Raw genomic sequence first — 19,724 nt, 5'->3', positions numbered from 1 at the left:
AGGAAGGACTGCGCTTTCAGTGGCAGACTGACCCAGAGGTGAGAGATTATCTTTCAAAGTGCTTGTGCTGCATCTGCACTGTCGAGGAGGCACTGAGGACACCAAGTCCAGTCCAGAGGCAACATGTTCCTCTGTGCTGCTTAGTTGGAAACAAAAGAGTTACAAAGCACAATTATGCTTTGTAACTTAGCCGTTAACCCTTGAAGACTGATAACTTGGGAGCACACTCTCCCTGTTGAGTAATTCTCATGTGATGAAGAGGGAGTGAGTTCGCACTTTTGACAGTATTAATGCAATTTGTGGTATTTTTCTAATCAGCTGCAGGTTTTAAATCAGACAATCCCACGAGCCAGGGACTCGATATAACAGTTTTCCTCCTGTGATATGTGCACAGCTGAAGTGGCGGATCGGTTTAGGCTACTTCGCCGTATCTCTTTTCCTAAAAGGTGAGTGCAGCAGGATTGAACAGCGTGCAAGTATAATAAATATAACTTTTACTGTGAGTCAGTAATTCACATTTGTAACACCATGTCTTGTCCTTCTTACCTGGGCCATCTGACACTGAGAGAGGTGAATTGAGCTTGGGTCGCTTTGCAGTGGGGGGTCCGACATCCAGCAGATTGTCAGCCATCCTGGTCGGTTATGAATGGATGATGATGCAGGAAAACAACAGCAGGATCAGTCCCCCTGGTCGGGCTTGTGGCTCGTAATAACTGGTAACTTTTCCTTTACGTTGAGCGTAAAGGAGCAATGTATCTTGGAGGTTGTTTTTTTTGTTTTTTTTTCTTCTTCGTCTTGACTGGCAGACTAGCGAAATGCTGCCTGGAGAAAAAGGTTTCAAAAGAAAGGCAACAGCGCCACGCTTCGCCGCCGAAGATCACCCCATGATAATCCAACACCCAACACCCACATAATTATCCTCAATAATTACGTCCAAAAATTATTTAGCTTCGAGAAAAATAAATAAAAATCAATCATAAAATATTACACAAGGCGTAGGCAAATCCTTTTCTCCGCAGATCGCCGGATTCACGTCTGTACAGAATCATTTTTTTCGCAGTCGAAACGAGCAGCCATAAAATCTATCTCAGGCTCGAATAAAAAGAGCAAAATTCAAAAAATATTTTCTATGAGGTGGATTATTTTTGTCGTCGCTGTCTCCCGGTAAATACAGCGTCTCGGGACGGAGATACGGCGAGAATCGGCGCTCGCTAAAAGGGAAATCAAATATACAGTGGCCTTTCGAGACGATAAATACGCATGTAATCCTCACATGTTTGCATTAATTCTCATCAGAAGGAGTAACACTTCGATTTTCTGCAAGAAAAAAGCCGTTTGAGCCCGGTCTGAGTAGCTCCGGTCGGTTTTTAAAATTAATGCTCCCCCCGAAATCCCGATTCTGAGCCGCGTCAAGATGGCGGCTGTTGATTCCTCCGATACAAAAAAAAAAAGTTTTTTTTTTTCTTCCCAGCTAGACTGTGGGGGGAGGAGGGGGAGGTGTCGCGCTATGACGCCCTGACGTAAACCTGTGCCCCAACCGTGCGTCATGGGGACGTACGTGAAGTAGCCTCTAAGGGTGGAATAACCCCCCAAAAACTGAATATACTATGTTTTAAACTGCTTTAAACTTTACAAACACGTAACACTTCAAATAGAACATGGTCACTTTAGGGAAAACACAAATCACTCGCGATGAAACGAAGTACTTAAATCCCAACAGTTCCTATAAAATGATTTGTATTATATATATATATATATATATATATATATATATATATATATATATATATATATATATATATATATATATATATATATATATATATATATATATATATATATATATATATATATATATATATATATATATATATATATATATATATATATATATATATATATATATATATATATATAAAATTTACAATTTGAATACCTCTTCCATAACTACTTAACATAGTGCTTCGTAAAAGTCCCAATACTAATACATTTTATTAAAACAACTTTCTAATCAGCTCTACCAGTCATATTCCCCACAAGTATTTATGTACATTGAGTACATGAATACAGAACAGTAAGTACATAAATAAGTAAGTCTGTGCAAATTAAACAGCAAAGGTTAGATGAAGCCATTCACAGCTGTGCACAGCTCCAGCTGTTAAGAAATTGAAACAAATAATTTTGTCAGGATAGGAGCACTGTTCAGTGTTGATTAAAACATTTAAAAACATACTCAAATACTCCTGGGCAGTTACATTATTTAAACATAGTGAATGTACTCAACAAAAGACGCCAAGTAATTCTCATTTCTCTTAATACCCTGTATAGGTACCAGTATACCAGTGGTAGAAAAGGTATTCTGATCCTTAACTATGGTAAAAGTAGCAATCACTGTGGAAAAATACTCAATTTGAAGGTAAAGTTCTGCATTTAAAAGTTTGCTTAATTTAATGGTGTAGCTGATTTGAGGTGAAGGTAATGTAAACTACTCTGTGTTATGTTGGGTAATTGAATCTATAACAATGTTTTATATTTAATAAATGTGTCTAATGTTTTGTATGTAAAATCTTAATCTAAAAAGCACTGTAAGGCAATGGATTAGTATAGTATTAAATGCATACAGTCTAAAACAGCATATGAAAGAAATACTCAAGTAAAATTACCTCAAATGTGTTGGTTACTTCAGAACAGTACTTGAGATCATGATACAATCCACCACGGGTAAATGCAGAACCGGATGTAGTGTACAGGCTATAAATTCAACCGGACAACATTTCCCAGCAACTGACTTTATTCAGTTTTAACCTTCACTTGCATACCTATTAGCGTGCTATATACAAAAACATTACCAAAGAATGCAACAACTCATTCAAACTTGGCTGTAGCAGGCTACTGAAACACTGCCTACCTGCAGACATCTGGTAGTATCTCGCCCATTGTATTTGGCCAGTTTGAATTTAAGGAAAACAAGACGTCTGCATTGATTGAAGCATTAGTGACTTACTTTTTTAAATAAGATTGGAGCATCCCTTCCAAAACACATAAAACCACACAGTTTTACAAACACTTTTTTTTTTACACACGTGCAGGCAAGAACACACAAGTATTATTCCAACATTGTTAAAATAACCCAGTTCTTTAGACTGTTTAATACTCTAGTACATGCGCTTGTATAAATAATAGAAAATGCTCAGATACTATACAATATAAAGGCATACTGTACATAAAAAGTGAGCGTCTTGTGCAAATGTGTTTTAACATTGAATATATGAATGACATTTCTTGAATCTTCACAACACAACCTGCAAATTAAGGAGAAGAAAGATTAACAAAGAAACTCCAAGAGATGTTAATTACACTCTTTGGCATCCACATTCTCACAGTGTGCCATTCTGCTAAGAAGAAATGTCACTTACATCTCGATAAATCAAACCAAATCAACATTTTAGCTCACGTTTAGAGTAAAACATGGGGGGGGGGGATTGATAAAAACAAGTGGCAATCAAAGCTATTAGTTGACGCACCTGTCTAAGTGTTACTGTTTGTCCCACATACAACACTAATCCAGAAACAAATGTTCAGAGTTCATAAAAAATACAAGGACAAGGAGGAGAAAAAAAGAAATGTAGCTTATACGCTTTATCTGACACTCAAGTACCGTAACCTCTATGAAGAACTTGACCATGGATAATGACAATAATTATTATAAACGTCCCTTTATTGTAGTATAACAAACACTAATTTTGGGCTAGTATAAGGGCTGTGTGCTCATAAGCGTAAAGAAGGTAATTTGTTCTTGCAAACTTTTTTTATTGCATTTAAATCAACCCAACTCCATCCGAGCAATAGATACAGAACACAATGGAAGGCCAAACATCAAGGGATTCACAAAATTCATTAAGGCCAACTAATATTGAATATGTTTGGTATGTTTACATTGTTTGCATTAAGAAAAGGCACTGCTCAAATTTCATGACCTTAGAAAACCTCAACCATCAAAATTAAGCATTAGTGAACATTCTCCTGCTTACCATGAGCCTTTGGAAATATGTATTGTCCATAAAAATTAAAGCAACTCAGAGCAGACAGAGAAAAAAGATAAGGAAATTCAAGTTATAAGTTAAAAGGCACAAGCAACCTTATCTGCACACATAGAATAATGTTGATCCATTAGGGTAACCTTAAATGTGGCAGTTGGAATAAATGATTTGATGATTTAAAAAAAAAGGCAAACTTGTTTTTCTCCAGTATTTGTCTTGTTTGCTTTAGTACGAATTATGAAACAGTAATTCAACAGCATGAGGTTAAGGTGTTGCGGGTACTGAAATGTCCAAAATAAGACAATTAAGAGGATTTCATGGTAAAACTTTTTTGCCTCTGAGCACACAATCCTTTTTGCTAAGAAACAGTGAGAGAGGGAAACTGTAACAGCAACAGAGATGTACAGTTTAATCAGTTTGATATCCTTAGTAATATGATATAATAGCATTAAATCAATTAAGTATAAAATAAAGATAAAAACACCTATAGTATAAAATTCCACTGCCTTTGCATTTACTGTGCTAGTACATTAAGTTTCATGCCATTAAAATTGCGAAGCAGCGAATGCGTCCAGGTGATTCCATCTAGTAATGTCTTTCAAATACTAAACACTGGAGAGGATAGCTTCACTTAAACAGTTCAAGTTTTGTGTAACAATAAATACAATAAAACACATTTAGTTTTGATTTGGGACATTCCACTTTGATTATCCATTTCTTAACAGCTCTATCAACTAACACACAGTGAAATTCAAAGCGAAACCTAGACAGTTGTTTTCTCTAATCGATCTACAGTCAAGACACTCTACAGGTACAGCAGTGCCTTGTAGCGTCCATTGAAATACTCATCAACACTTAACACAGCCTGCGTTCCCATAAGAACCAGGATCATGGGGGAGGGCACAAACATTAGTCACAGTTAACCTCGTCTACAATGCTGTTTTTGCAAGCATGCTGATTAAATGTAGCTGAGACCATCGTGCCTCAGTACTGAGGCAGTACAAAGATCTTAACCGAGGCCAGAGAAGAAATTCGCCACATCGGCAATCAAGATTTGTTTTACCGACTGCGTTCCTAAACTGTTCGTCATCATCCTGCAGTTTCATCAAGTCAGTCAAGTAACTCGCAGGGACCTCTCCTTATTTAAGCCTGCGTGATTTTGTTACTACACAAGACACATAAACACACACACACACACACACGGTTTGCATGCAAATATACTCATACGACACGCAGCTCGGCCCCTCCTGCCCTTAGCCTGCATCGATTAGTCTCTGCTGTGCCTTTCATGAAGAGTTTTCTGGTTCTCATGAAGAACATGGAAACACGCACTAGTGCAGATTTTACTAATACATATCTTGGCGTAACATCGTATTTCCCTTTACTTAACACATACTGTGATTCTCCTCACGCTGTAGCACTTTCCATACGTAAGATGAGCTCATCTTTGATAAAAGGGAATATAACACAGCAAAGTATCGTTTACAAAATAAAGTAAAATAAAGCATTGCGGTTTTTACAAAAAGTTAGCTTTTTTACAGTTTTCCCTTATTGTTATGCTTCCCTTGCTGAAAAAAAGGCTTAGTCTACACATTATTCTACTCTAAAGGCACTTAAAAGACATATGAAAGAAATAATTAGGATTAAAGGTATACAGATAATCAAGTAAGTTAATGGGAGACGATGGGATCTGTAGCAGGCAAGAGAAGGTTCAGAGTGACCCATCACTTCTTCCCATTTTCTCTGAGTGTTGCTGCCTGACACTCACTCTGTGGTCCAGCTAGATCCCTCCACTGATAACATCAGCCAATCAGATGGACAGTAAAAACAAGCTGCTGATGCAGAGAAGAGGCCTGTGGGTCTTTCTCTCAGATTCTAACCTTGGGTAGGACCAAATAAACAGCGATTCTACGAATGCCAACCGGCAGGAACAAGAGCTTAAAGGGTAGAGATAGATTTATGATAAAAGCGCCATTGTAGCAAATGCTTAAAGTCTGGTTAACTCTCCGACATTGCTGTCATAATCACCATCGCATTTGTCCTTCTTGATGTCTTTCTGGGACATTGTTGTGGAATTTTGGGGTGTGTCTTGCTGGACTGAGGATGAGCTGAGTTGTTTATTTGCAGAAGAATGAGGTCCTTCTTGGTGAGACGTAGAACGTCTGGCATGAGAGGTCTCTGTAGAGGGACGTCTTTCACGGCTGTCCACCTGTTTCTCATGGTTAAGCCCTGTGGTAGTAGAGGAACCGGCGCTGGCACTGGGTACTATAGTATTGGTACTGCTTGCAGTTATGCTGGTTGTTGGCACCATGCTGGCAATTTCATCAGTGGGCGAGCGCCCAATGCTACCATCCACCTGGGCCCGGATCTCTGGTGAGACTGAGAGTTGGTACTGAGGCACAGGGCCACTGTCGCTGCTCTTCGGGTAGAGGAAGGTTTTCATCTGACCTTTGCCTTTGACGTTAACTGTGCCACGGTAATCAAACTCATAATCCATGGCACTGAGCACACAATAGCTCTCCTCGCTGACCTGGACACGGCACTCCACACCTGTAGTGTCCATGCGACTGGCGATGTTGACTGTGTCGCCCCAGATATCGTAGAGAAGCTTAGTGGTGCCAATCACCCCGGCTGTAAGAGGCCCGTGATTGAATCCAATGCGAAGCTTGAAGCCAAAGCCCAGCATGTTCTTGTTGAAGTCGTCTACCACACGCATCATTTCCAGGGCGAATTCGAAAAGAGCGCGGAGGTGAGCATGAGGATGTGCCGCATCGGCACACTGCTGCGCATTGAGTCCTGCTGCTGCCATGTACGTGGCACCGATGGTCTTGATCTTTTCCATATTTGAGAAGGCAGGCTTCCGTAACAGCTCATCAAAGTCTCCAATTAGCTCGTTGAGGACACGATAGCACTCCTTGCCTCCCTCGTAGCTTTCCTCATAAAACTCACTGAAGTTAACAATGCTGGCAAATATTACACCCACATTGTCGTGGTTCTTGGAGTAGCTCTGGGTGACCTTCAGCTGCTCGGCCACATGGATAGGGATGATATTGCGAAGCAGCCAGTCGGCCTGGTCCCTCATGTTCTGGATCTTGATGCGATGTTGATCAGCCTCCACGTTGCCGTGGTAATGCAGGCGGTGACTGACCTCAAATTCACGGTTAAGGAACCAGATGAGGAGAAGGACCAGGAAAAAGGCCACGCAGGCCTCAGGGCCTAGCAGGTCCTGTGGGTTTGGGTCTGCTGGGCTGTCAGACATGACATTGGAGCTATTGCTGCTGCTTTTGCTGTTATAGCTCTGGCCATCTGACCTGGTAGAGAAAGAAAGAAAGAAAGAAAGAAAGAAAGAAAGAAAGAAAGAAAAATGCAGAAAAATTGTAAAACTGAAGGATAAAATAAATATTTAGTTTTTAAAAAATAAATTTGCAGCTTTTATAGCTGTAAGTAATAATCACAATTACAGAAGCTTTTGGCAAAAGTTGCTTGCACCTTACCAAATTCAACTCTGCATCATGCAGACAACACACAAAAGTGACTACCAGCAATCATCTACCAAAAAGAAGTGAACTAACTCTTACAATAATCACTGCACTTACCAGAAAAACAGACTCTTAGCAACACTGGAAGAGATAAAACACAAATATTCCTAATTAATGCATCAAGTGCATGTAGAAATTCAGCACCATCCAACATAAACTTGTGCTCTTTTCTTGGAAGTTGTCAAGTGTCATCACATTATTCAATTATATCACATTTTACAAATCTTTCCTTTCATTATCTCTTGAGTATGCCATACCTGCAGGGGGAGCCGAAGAGCAAGGTAAGCAGTGCTAGTCCCACCAAAGTCGCTAGAACTGAGCGCATCCAGTAGCTGAGTTGGCAGAAGTTACAGTACTGAATGATAGCTATGATGACAGCGCAGCAGATGAACATGGTGAACTGGGGAAAATGTGGGGCACAGAGTCATTAGTCAAAATAGCCCAGAAGATTATCACATAAATTCCAATGACTTTTAGCAATTTAACATATTGTACCAACAACTAAAAGACTATTATGCCAAAAATATGAAACTTCAAATCCACCTGGATGGAGAGATGCATGTCACAGGCGACATGAGAGAAGACAGCCACAGTGGGCAGGGAGACCAGGACGGCTCCTATAAAGTGACGCGCTATCCAACCTGAAATGGCTGTCATCAGCACCCGAGTGCAATTAAGCACAGTGTCCAGGTAGAAAGCCATACTGGGAGAGGAGAAACAATATCATGTGATTTATAAAGAGATTATTATGATGTATAAGAGATTCATGAAGTGTTTATCTGATACTTGAGTGTCCTGATTAACCCCTGTCGGATCCCAGCCTGATTTCAGACATGATTGTCTACACCTTGATTTGTATTCAAAGTGGGTACATCAAGATAATACAAATATATTTAAAAGGCATTTTTGCTCCAGGGCCCCTTATTTCTAATACACCCTACCTGAGTTTGCCCTTTAAGCCAAATAAGTATCCATGTCAACATTTTATCTGCCTCGTCTCCCCTTGTCCGTCTTTTTCCTCCGCTTTCCAACTGCCTGAAAACACACCACCCGCTCTATTTCCCCATTAGAAAGCACATGACCAATAACAATATGGCCACACGAGTATCATGGAAACTAATAATCCAAATTATTAATTTTTTCATTTCTGTGTCATGCCAAACTTCTGTTCCATCCCACACGGGATTACAAGACACCACTATTTTACAAAACATACATCTTCCAGTAATCTCTTCTGATATTGTCTCGCAGGCTGGATCTAGCCCATGGGCCCGAAGGTTAAGACTCATACTTTATTTTCAGTATCTCACCGTATAGCAAACAGCAAAGCCAGTGCCTCCAACAGGGCGACTACAGCTGTCAGAATGAGTGCTGGTGTGGACAAACTCTGCTGAGAAACAAGCGGTCGAAGGAAACAGGCCAGTGAGAGAGCCAGAAACACTGAACAGCACAGCAGCATGTCGAGGAAAGAACTGAATGTTGGACTGGCTAAAGTCTGCACTGGTGCCTGGATTTCCACCTGGGAGGAACAGAGAGGGAAAGAGAGAGGGAGGGAAAAACATAGCAAAAATTAAAATATATGAGAATATAAATAAACATACAAATAAGGCATTCATAAAGAGTAGTCAGTGAAATCCAACCAAACGGCAGCTGCACAAATGCATGACCAAAAAAGTCTCACCATTCAGGATGACTTGGAAATAAATTAACCAACAATCAATGATAATTCAATGACTTAAGTAAGTGTCTACTGAAATCCATCCCTATTCCCAAGTCACTGACTCAGACGCTTGATTACATGATGGAGCAACAGTTGCAGCCCGAAGAATGACGATGCACTTCTGAGGTTACACCAGCAGAGGACATCACAAACTAACACAAAACTACTTTTAAGGTCCTGCAGTGATTTCTCTTTGCCGCAGTCTTGCCCAGTCTGGTCATAACGCAGTGCTAACAGGCTTCCCAGACACAATACACAGACTCGCAGAGAAACACAAACAGGCAGAAAGACATGCACAAATACAGGTAGATGCTCACAGGTGGAGACAGCAGAGTTGGGATGACTGGAATTACAAAAACACACTGGTTTTCTCTGACAGTTGTAAAACTCACAGTAAGACTTAAGACAACTACTTTAAGCTTCAAGGATAATGTCAAAAATAAAAACAGATGCATGTACACGCATTAAACTCACAGGCACGCATGCACCATTATGTCATGCACAAAAACAGCTCTCACAACCACGCACACACACCTCCTCCTGGTAGCTTATCCGGTAAGCAGACTCCAGGCTCCTCTCCAGGAAGGTGAGGCTCAGCTTGTTTATGGGAGGTCTGTAGAAATAGTCCTTCATAAGGCTGTAACAGGCAGAGAGGAAAGTCAGTATAATATGTTCATCCTAGATTTTATACATTACAATCAACTTACTTAAAATGTTCTGGAAAATTGACATTAAAAATCAAGATTGACTTCCTGGTCGTCGAATGTACATTTAAATGTCGCAAGATTTGTTTATTGCATGTATTTTTAGGTCATTCGAAAGCCGGGCTCTACAGCCTCATCGAGGCCGCCCCAATAATATCAAATATGTTTAACTTCATTGTAACATGAGTTAAATTCTGGATGATAACATCAGTAAGCAGCGGGATCCAACCTGTCTTCTTTAATAACATCCACAAAGTGAGCATCGCTCCTCTCCCTGAAGTTCTTGGAGCGTAGCGGGATGAGCGCTGAATGGTCCATGCCCATGGCTCCTCCGCTCCACGTCTTCTTCTCCTTCTCCTGCAGCATCTCACATAGGGACGTCTGGCTGTTGTTTAAGGCTTCCAGCTGAGGACTCAGCAGGCCGTTTAGGGTTTTGGGGCTGCGCCCTGCAGAAACAGCTGGGGAACACTTCAGATTTGGAATGTCCTAAAGGTGAAAAAGACGGGGGAGAGATAACCTGACTTTCCCCCCAAAAAAAACATGGGTAATGGATTTTTGCTTTGGAAACAGGGTCAACACTGATAAGAAGTAGTCTAAATATGAAATATAAAGCTAAAGAGTGTGCTACAGTTACACCAATGCATGTGTGTGTGACACATTTTATCTGGGACTCATGAGTTCTATTTCTTTGAACTAGTTTTAAGTCCATCGTTTTGCTGCTGGGCAAGAGTAAATGTAGAATTGGTTCACGATGCCCCAATATTTGATAGGTAAGTGATGGCAAATAACTACATAAAATATACTACACTGGACATACATCAATAGTGCCAAACTGTTGTTCGAACTGTGAAAAGTCAAACAGCATCTTAGATAAAGAGTTTAGAGTATTATCATTTTGGTGAAGGTAACAACAACAGACTAACCTTGTTAATGATGGTCTTGTGGTCGTCAGGGCAGGCATTGTGCACAGCTGCTTCCTCCAGAACCTGATCCTCCCCTGGTATCAGTACCACACTGCAGGATATACAAGGAGACTGTAGGGAGGTAGAGGTTGGGGCGTGAAACGTATGGGGGCAGGAACGAAGAAAGATAATTAATACATTGAGAGATACAGATCAAAGAAAGCATGTAAGGAGAGAAAAACATGAAATGATGGCAGAGATCGAGTCCGAGAGGCTTGAGGGACGACAAAATTACAAAAGAGAGATGACAAAAAAACATTCATCAGAAAACTTGTCATTTAAACGCAAACTAAGGATGCTTTGACGAGTCTTACTATCATCTTACAAATCTGTATTAGCTCAACATTACTTATTCCAGCGATGACAATGCTAACAAGAGCGGCAGTAGCTACTGAAAGACAGATAAAGAAATGAAGTAAACAAGAGCCGATGAAGACGTCTACACAGACTCAAGGTTTTTATTTTCATCCAACTCATCTTCTTCAAACAGAATGGAAAGTGTGTGTGTATGAGAAAGAGATTTGTGTGACAGTTAAACTGTGCTGACATGTGCAAGGCACTGTGAAATATTGAGAAGCCAAAACACACACCCCAGTGTTTTAGTACCAGAGGCCGCTCTCAAGACCACTTTTTGAAGGTCTCAGTCTCGGAAAGGGCCGCATTTTTACTCTGTCTTGTTTCGCTCTCGGACAAGGAGGACTCAGGATTTTATTTCAAGACCGGTCAAGGCCACGACTGTGTGGATATCATTAACTTGCCTGTACATTGTCTGATTTATTCATAAACATATTACTGTGATTGCTCATAGAAAACAAAAGAAAACCCCCACAAATAAAATTCACCCCAAAATTCCCTTTGATTATTTTATCAATAATGTGTTAATACTGATACACACACATATATAAAATATATATGAAAATAAAAGAAGTGCATGAAGAGAATCTTCATACGTTTTTATGGGAATGTGGATCTTTCAGATCAATTTGAGAAGTGCCTATGGTTTGCATGTTTTACATCTTATCTGAAGTTGTCATGAGGTATGGGACTCGCACTGGTTTTGGTCCTGGTCTTAACTTGGTCTTGACCCCTTAAAGTCTTGGTCTTGTCTCGGTCGCAATACACTCTGCATGCTACATTAATTGTGCAAACATGGATTACCACACCTGCCCTATGAACCCTTTCACAAATTCAAAAGTTATTAAGCCTTTTTGAAGATTTTTAAGAGTATGATCCTTCAGTGTGAGCCATATCTGTATATAAGTGAGAGCCACGCTTGAAGATGAAAAGCTGTAAATGGAGGAGTCGTCAGATGAAGGCAGAAAGAATTGAGAAGAAGGACCTCCCATCTCCCTGCTTGAGCTCATCACCATACTGAGGACCCCCACTGCTCCCCCAAGTATCCCCCCCCCCACCACCTGGCCTGGCAGAGATCTGAAAGATCTGTGCAGGGATAATGGGGTGCACATGTGTACAGTGAAATGAGGATTAATTGGGGTGAATTTAAGGCACAGCGGTGCAGAGTTCTGAGGGTAATTATAAGGGAATAATGTGTTGCACAGTTTCTGTGAGTCCATGACCTCGTGGTATGATTTGGAAGCAAATCAGACATTTCCCTTGAAGGCAGAGTTAAGGAGGACACAGTGGATGGATATTTTCCAGATTGATGAGCAGAGCATGATGATGGTTCAGTTAATATATAGACTGCCTGCTGGGGAGAACAGCGCTTTTCATTGCCTAATTAATCAAATGAATCAGTAAGATCTCATTGTTTTGTTCTTAGATTCTTATAATACGGATTTAATGAGGACTGAGGCACTACACTAATGGAGGCATGTGTGGATGCATGCAAACAGACGCACCAAAAGTGAAGAGAGAAATAAACAAAGATGTTCTAACCATGCAGGGTACCCAAGGTGAAGACCATGTAATTACTAGCAAGAGTACACTAAATTTTTATAATGATCCGACTGAAAAACCCAGACCAATGTTGACAACTCTTTTACAATGAAAAGTAAAAGAAAAACAAACGAGCAGTTTGAGGAAGACTGTGCATGGACAGACTGCTCGCAAGCAGACATGCAAGCAGGTAGCTCGTCCAATTATTACATTTGGACCGAATCAAATGATTGAATGAGCTTATTACAGTCCTGCGATAGCCACAGTGACCCAATTATTTTCTTTTTTTTGTCGAGGCATTTGATTCATTGCTGTCGGGATGTGGTGAGAATTTTAACACAAATGGCACCCAAAAAGATTTGATGAAGATTACCAACCCTGCCTTTTATGATCTTAACGATTCAGATGCATGGTAATGACAGGGGTGAAAGCCATTCTTTTTAATTGCCTCCACTCAAGACAAAAAGGAAGCTACTTGCATGCAAAAAAAATGAAAATATTAAAGCTTCTGATACACCCATATAAACAAAAGTACACAGAGAGCAAAAAGATGAATAGCAAAGAGGCTGTAGCAGAACTTGCAGCTCAGTTTTCTGCCTCAGGCAATATTGATCTGCAAAAAAAAAAAACTGATCCCACTTCCTCAACAACATGGCTGATGTTTCGTATAATTTTCTCAGAGGTAGTGTGCATTTACCTTAGCACTGTCTGGAGGCAGGCTGCAGGCTGCAGGGGCTCCATCAGGTGTGTGCACCCTGGAAGTGGGGCTCCGACGATCTGCAAGCTCAGGCCCCGCCAAACCCAACTGAGAGCAGCTGCAGAGAGAGGGAGGCTCCACCTTCCTGCCAGAGATCAGGTAGGTCTTCAGGCCTGGAGGGACAGAAACAGAGAGGGAGAGGAAGATGTCAGTGGCAGATCAGTTGTTACTCTCAGATGAAACTGGTACAGGCCTGAGTTGGGTTTAGTCATCCCTGTTTGGTGGTTGGGGAGTTGTTTTAGGATTCAGCAGAGGCTCAGTACCCGGCACAATGAATTCCCCAGTGAATCATGTCAGCAGGTTCTCGCATGAAAGTATAGAATAAAGAGAGGGAGACGCAGAGAATATCAATATATGTTAGATGAAAAAACCAAGGTCACACATGACTCATTCTTGTTTCCATAAACATATACATCGAAAAGATGTGTGATGCATCTGTGCAATGTTTTGTATGTTTTTTTCTTTCTCTAGAATGAGACAGAAGAGCCATTGTCATTTCTTTTGCACCCTCCTCATCACACCTAATTCTCTGCTCCAACTCCATAGCCTGAGGAAGAATTTCTCTATAGAAGCGCTGAAATCCTCCCATATATCATTATTAATCCATTTTTCTCTGTAATGAGATAATTCATCTTTCATAAATGTATCCCATAGAATGCATGTGCACATGCATGAATGTGAGGTCCTCATGAGAGACAGTAAGAGTTTCAGACACAACAGGCCAGGGCCAAATATTTGAACACCTGCGTCCTCCCACTTCTATCAACATGTTATCATTTCCATCAGTCCTACAAGGTGTGTGTGTCTGTGTCTGTAGGGGTGTGTGTGTGTGTCTGTGTGCAACAAAATTGACCACTTCGCCCAAGACACTGACAAAACATGGCAATGTGGAGAGATGTCTTTCAAATGATCTAACTGCTTATATACACACACAACATATTTCACTTGCTTTCAACATTGGATGCACGGAAATACACAAGCCTGCATATTTTTACACTCTAACTAACTGAGACTAAGTGTTTGTTACCGAATCCCCTCTTCATATTTCCCGCATCTGTCTGCAACACTGCAGTGGCAAGCCACATCCACAGTAACAGGTATCTGTGTGTGTGTGTGTATGTGTGTGTGTCAGCAACATAGGTAAGTACCTGGGACCGTGTGCTTATCCACATATTTCAACTGTCGGTGAAGCTGCAGCGTCTGGTTCTGAGCATTGTTTGCCCTAAGTACTTCAGACAGTCCTGCCACTGCTGAGCCTCTGCTGAGCAACCCTGGAGCTGCACTCTGACACACTCACACAGACCACACATGTGGCACATGTTCTCATTTGCAATGATACATATGCACACACATATATACAAATACATATATATATATATATATAAAAAAGAAATACAGCACCTCCAATCACCTACACACCCAGTCAAATACATACGTATACAGCACACAGAGCGAGCGGAGGTGTGGATGGACGGCTTCGCTGTAGCTGGGTCGATAGCCAGATGGATGAGGATTCAGGGATGGGAAGCGAAGGCGGTAAACAGCAGTAACAAAGAACTAATTCCCTGCACCAGTGATGCAGAATGACACGCCCGCAAGAAGAGGAATCTTTGACTGCCTCTAAAGATGAAAATGTGTGAGTGTGACTGTGTGTCAAAGGGAGATCCACAGACACACACACAATACTCACACACTGCGTTGACTGATTTCATTAGTTTGCTAATCAAATCCTTCTCTGCCTCCCACCAGGACATTCAGTGACTTCTGCTTCTGCTCATAGGTCAACAGGGTTGCTTTCCCCCCCCCCCCCTTTCTCTTGGTTTCTGCTTTTGTCTTCTGTCTTTGCCTCAACACAGTGTTTTCTAAAAGCAAAACAGGTAAAGATATCTTGAAATGACGTATGTAGGGCAGCAAAGAAAATGTCAAACGATGTCTCATTTTCCCCATGACCGTGGGCAGAGATTTGCATTGATGGGACTGCTCTCTCGTCTGTTCACGGCAATTTCTAAAAGATTCTCTTTTTTGAGTCAAAAAGACGGTCATGTCTGTTTCAGGCTAAAACACAAAACTTCCAAAGTATGTGAGTCACACTGTGTTATTTATTAATATATTTAGAGTCACGATTAATGCAAATCATATATCTGCTGTAAAAACAATGGTGGCTGCTGAGTAATAATAAAACTGTATATGACGGGGACAGAGCCAAATCCGACTAAACAGAAATCACTGAACCATTCTGCCTCTATTCCCCAATACCGTAACAGCTTATGAAAGATAATTAAGTGTTTCAAGCAAGATAATACACACAGCAACACATTACTAGAGCAGAACATTTGATAGTGGATCAAACAATAATGACTCAATATTTTAAAAAAACACACAAAGACAATTACAAACAAGATACCAGACATGAATACAAAACTGGATAAGAGGTGGAACAAAAAAAAGGGAAAAATTGGTCAAAACTCATAAATAAAACTCTTAAAACTGAAGGAAACCACAGCAAGCTGTTGTTGAGTGAGGGGGCGGGAGATCAGCTGCAGTCTACCCTCCTATCACCTCATGTTTGGCTTTGACTTACGTCAAAATAAATGTGTTGCTGGCTTGATTTCAGACATTTCAGAGCTCCCCTTCTGTCAGACGACAGCAGAGAACAGACAGGAATCCATGGCCATCTCTTTCAGAGGTTAATGCGGATGTATATTAGATGGATCACATCTTGTGGACAGTTTGTTTCAGGGAGAGTCCTGACAGCCAGAGAAGAGCAAGATAAATCGACTGCAGGGGCTTGCAAAGGTGCACAGCATGTTATCCGTGCTTGTTTGTATGAGGGGGTTATATGAGTTCAAGTGTCTGCAGATGTTTGTCCGCTTGTTTCTGGCAATTCTGGGACAATCTCTCATAGTAACAATCCAACCTTGTGGTAGATGAAATTACATTGTTGTCGTAGTAAATTGTGGCTCTGATAACCTGGCCTGACCAGTAGCTGGCCCCAATGTCCCCTTCAACAGGTTCCAACATCATCAGAACAGCTGTGCCCCAAAGGCCTTGTGGCAGGGGAAAGGGTCAGGAAACTCCATGCTTGTTTCTTTCTAGCTGAGTGTGTCTGACTACGTATCGGTCAGTCTGTGCACATCTTCTTGATGATCTGCGATACAAGTACATGTACGTGTGTTTGCCGCTCTCCATGTCTGTTGACCCTGGGCTAATTGAAGAGCATCATTAGTGGAAGCCTCTATAGCAATTTGAAGTGTCCTGTCCAGTGCTATCAGCTGACAGGTAACAGTAGACAACCTTTCCCCATGAGAGCCCACTCCTATTATCTCCCTCTCCAGGCCCTTTTGTTTCCGGACAGAGGAGAGCAACACGAGAAAAGCACTTTGCAACCAAATAACACCATCACCTCTCTCCCTCTCGGCACGTCCACACTCTTCAGGGACTGCAGCCGCCCCTGAACCTCTCTTTGCATGATGCTCAGAGGAGTTCAGTGCAGAGGTTGGGTGCGCCAAACAAACATAGATAAAAAGGTGGAGACAACACATAAGTTGTGACTGCAGTGGTCATTTCCGACACTACCAATATAACCTTCGATCTGGCCCGAGAAAGATGGACAACTAGCTGGAATGCAAAAGACCAGGTACGAAAAGCCTGGCTGCTAGAGACACTTTTAGTGTCCTCTATATGTCAAGGAATAATAGATGTCACTTTGTGACAGACAGTTAGTCTACATTTATGTCTGTCTATCTATCTATCAATCTATCCAGCTGTCTATTCGTCTGTCTGTCTGTCTATCAATCTATCTTTACATTGACACACACACAAAAAGAGGGAATAAAGAATGGAAGGCTAAATTATCAAAGAAAAAAAGAAGATGGTAGTGAACAGCCAATGCTGCTGTCCTGGGGAGGTTTACTAAAAGCAGCAGAACACAGAGGGCAATGGTGGGGGAAGGAGAGTTGGCAGAAATGCTTGGATCAGCGCACACACACACACACACACACACACACACACACACACACACACACACACACACACACACACACACACACACACACACACACACACACACACACACACACACACACACACACACACACACACACACACACACACACACACACACACACACACACACACACACATCATGCGCCTTATCTTCTTATAATGACAGGTTTGCCTTCCAGGGCCAGATTTTGGAGCAGGAGGGTAGAGGAGCAGGTGGCGCAGAGAAACTAGCATTGCTCGGCTGGACAGCTCTCCATGCCAGTTGGCATTGCCAGCGAGCAGCCCCCACCCTCCCCCACCACTGCGCCCACTTCCTGGGATATACTGTACATCCTGCTGTCCCTATCGGGGGGGGGGGAGAGGGCAGCAGGAACATAAAGGGAACCTGTCCAGTATGACAGGCTGTTTAGGCGGACTTCATTACCCTGGCATGGTTTGCAGAGGAGAGGAGGCAGAGATAAGATAGCAGAGATGAAAGACGTGGAGGCTAGAGTGAGTCTGTGAGTTGTGTGCCGTTTATGAGTGAACCCATTCAGTCAGAAAGCATGAAAGACGATCTACATTTTTCATAAGGAATCATCAAGGGACTCACACCGTCATCTCTGACCTTCCTTTTTTTTTACAGCTGAACACTTCTGCTGAGCTGTTATGTCTAAAGCATTAAAGGGCATGCAAGGAAATGAGCAGAATTATTCACAATGTTAAATTTGGGCAGAGTGTCCGTCTGAGTCAAGAAGAGAAGTATGATGAATAATACAGAAGACAGGATGTTTCACACTTTGCTCAGTTTACTACGTACATAAACAAGCAGGCTGAGCTAAATGCTGATTGTTTTAAATATAGATTGTGTGCTTATAAGCACACTGGGCATGGAACAACAAACTGTATCAATGCCCAATATGTATAATTTAAGTAAGCCTCTGATGGATTTATAGTAGAACTGTAAAACAACACAGATTTGTCAACCTGTAAAGATTTTGACCTGCTGTTTCTATCTATATAATATTTCTATCTCCGGTTGAAACAGGCGGTTTAGGTTAAGGACTGCTTTTTATTTGGTCTAATAGATTTTAGCATCAATTTGATGAGGAGTATTTCATTCACTAGATTACCCTAAAAAGCTCTCATCTGGTTATTTTGTCATAAAATGAATTCACAATTGAAAATCCAGAAAATTACTATATCGTAATAATATATTGATGATGCAAAATAGAATTATTAGCATAATTATAAGATTTATGGATATCAATCTCCCCAAAGCAGATCAATGATTTTCTCATTTCTACCCTTTAATGACACTAGTTTACACAGTGTCATTCAAAGCATTTCAGATAACTTTTTTTCCCCTTGGTGACCTTACTTAGCACTAGTCGTTGCTGGCTACTTTGTTTTACTAAAATGTAATAGTTTTTCTTTTCGATTCTTTGTTTTGAGTAAATTAGTAGAAACAAAATAATGTATATTATAATGCCAGAAATGTTACAAAATTAAATTACTCTCTTGAGAATGAGATCTTAGTCTACTGTTTCAAAGAAATTGTATTAGCCTTGCTTTACCTTGGACTCAAACAAGTGTATTGACATTTTAAAAATGCAGGAGCACTTCCACTCTGCAATGACGGAGTTTCAGCGTAGCTTAATTCCATGAGCTGACGTTTCAATATGTGCCGTCTTCAGGGCTTTGAATTGGGGTCATTGCTGCAAGTTTCCATATCAGTCACTTTAAAGTGTTACTGCTTCTTCTTTAGTTATTGTACTTGTTTGCTGCCTCACATTATTTAGTCCCACTGGTGCACAAAAAGAGTGGTTCCCCATCCTCAGGGCCAAGACCCCCAACAAGGGGCTGCAAGATGATTGACTGAAGAAAAAATCTTTAAGACACCTTTACTTCTTGCAATTGTTGTAATTTTACCTCATTGGGACTTTTTTTCATATAACAAATGTGTGCACACATATTGGTTGACATGTAATTGATAATGATGGGTGGTAAGTATGTTTTCTTTGTTTTAGGGGGCACAAACTGCAGGGAACTACTGCAGTGGAGCACTGGTATTTGACAAACAAGGTGTTATCTGGATACAACTGACGGTGTGCCTTCTGTG

At 41.1% G+C, this 19,724-nt stretch overlaps 2 protein-coding genes across 5 annotated transcripts in view; both read right to left on the bottom strand.

The window, feature by feature from the left end:
• Positions 1–1,446, bottom strand: part of LOC142944824 (heat shock protein 75 kDa, mitochondrial-like) — a 38,750-nt gene extending 37,304 nt beyond the window's left edge. For all 4 annotated transcript variants that reach the window (XM_076085970.1, XM_076085965.1, XM_076085968.1 and 1 more), the window contains exon 1: positions 547–1,446. In XM_076085970.1, coding sequence (XP_075942085.1) covers positions 547–631 — 85 coding nt within the window. In that variant the 5' untranslated portion in view covers positions 632–1,446. The remainder of the gene's footprint in view (positions 1–546) is intronic.
• Positions 1,447–6,027: 4,581 nt separating this feature from the next.
• Positions 6,028–19,724, bottom strand: part of LOC142937556 (adenylate cyclase 9) — a 28,796-nt gene continuing 15,099 nt past the window's right edge. The window contains exons 2-10 of the mRNA XM_076080545.1: positions 13,559–13,731; positions 10,927–11,037; positions 10,233–10,489; positions 9,834–9,936; positions 8,890–9,098; positions 8,123–8,282; positions 7,837–7,979; positions 7,637–7,660; positions 6,028–7,351 (exon numbers count right to left, since the gene is read on the bottom strand). Of these exons, the coding sequence (XP_075936660.1) occupies positions 6,028–7,351; positions 7,637–7,660; positions 7,837–7,979; positions 8,123–8,282; positions 8,890–9,098; positions 9,834–9,936; positions 10,233–10,489; positions 10,927–11,037; positions 13,559–13,731 (2,504 nt within the window). The remainder of the gene's footprint in view (positions 7,352–7,636; positions 7,661–7,836; positions 7,980–8,122; positions 8,283–8,889; positions 9,099–9,833; positions 9,937–10,232; positions 10,490–10,926; positions 11,038–13,558; positions 13,732–19,724) is intronic.

This window comes from Anarhichas minor, unplaced genomic scaffold (genome assembly GCF_050575085.1).
Source record: "Anarhichas minor isolate MPS153535 unplaced genomic scaffold, ASM5057508v1 ptg000007l, whole genome shotgun sequence".
NCBI classification, from domain to species: Eukaryota; Metazoa; Chordata; class Actinopteri; order Perciformes; family Anarhichadidae; genus Anarhichas; species Anarhichas minor.
The sequence above is the reverse complement of the archived record's forward strand: the minus strand, read 5'-3'. Positions and strand labels throughout refer to the sequence as shown.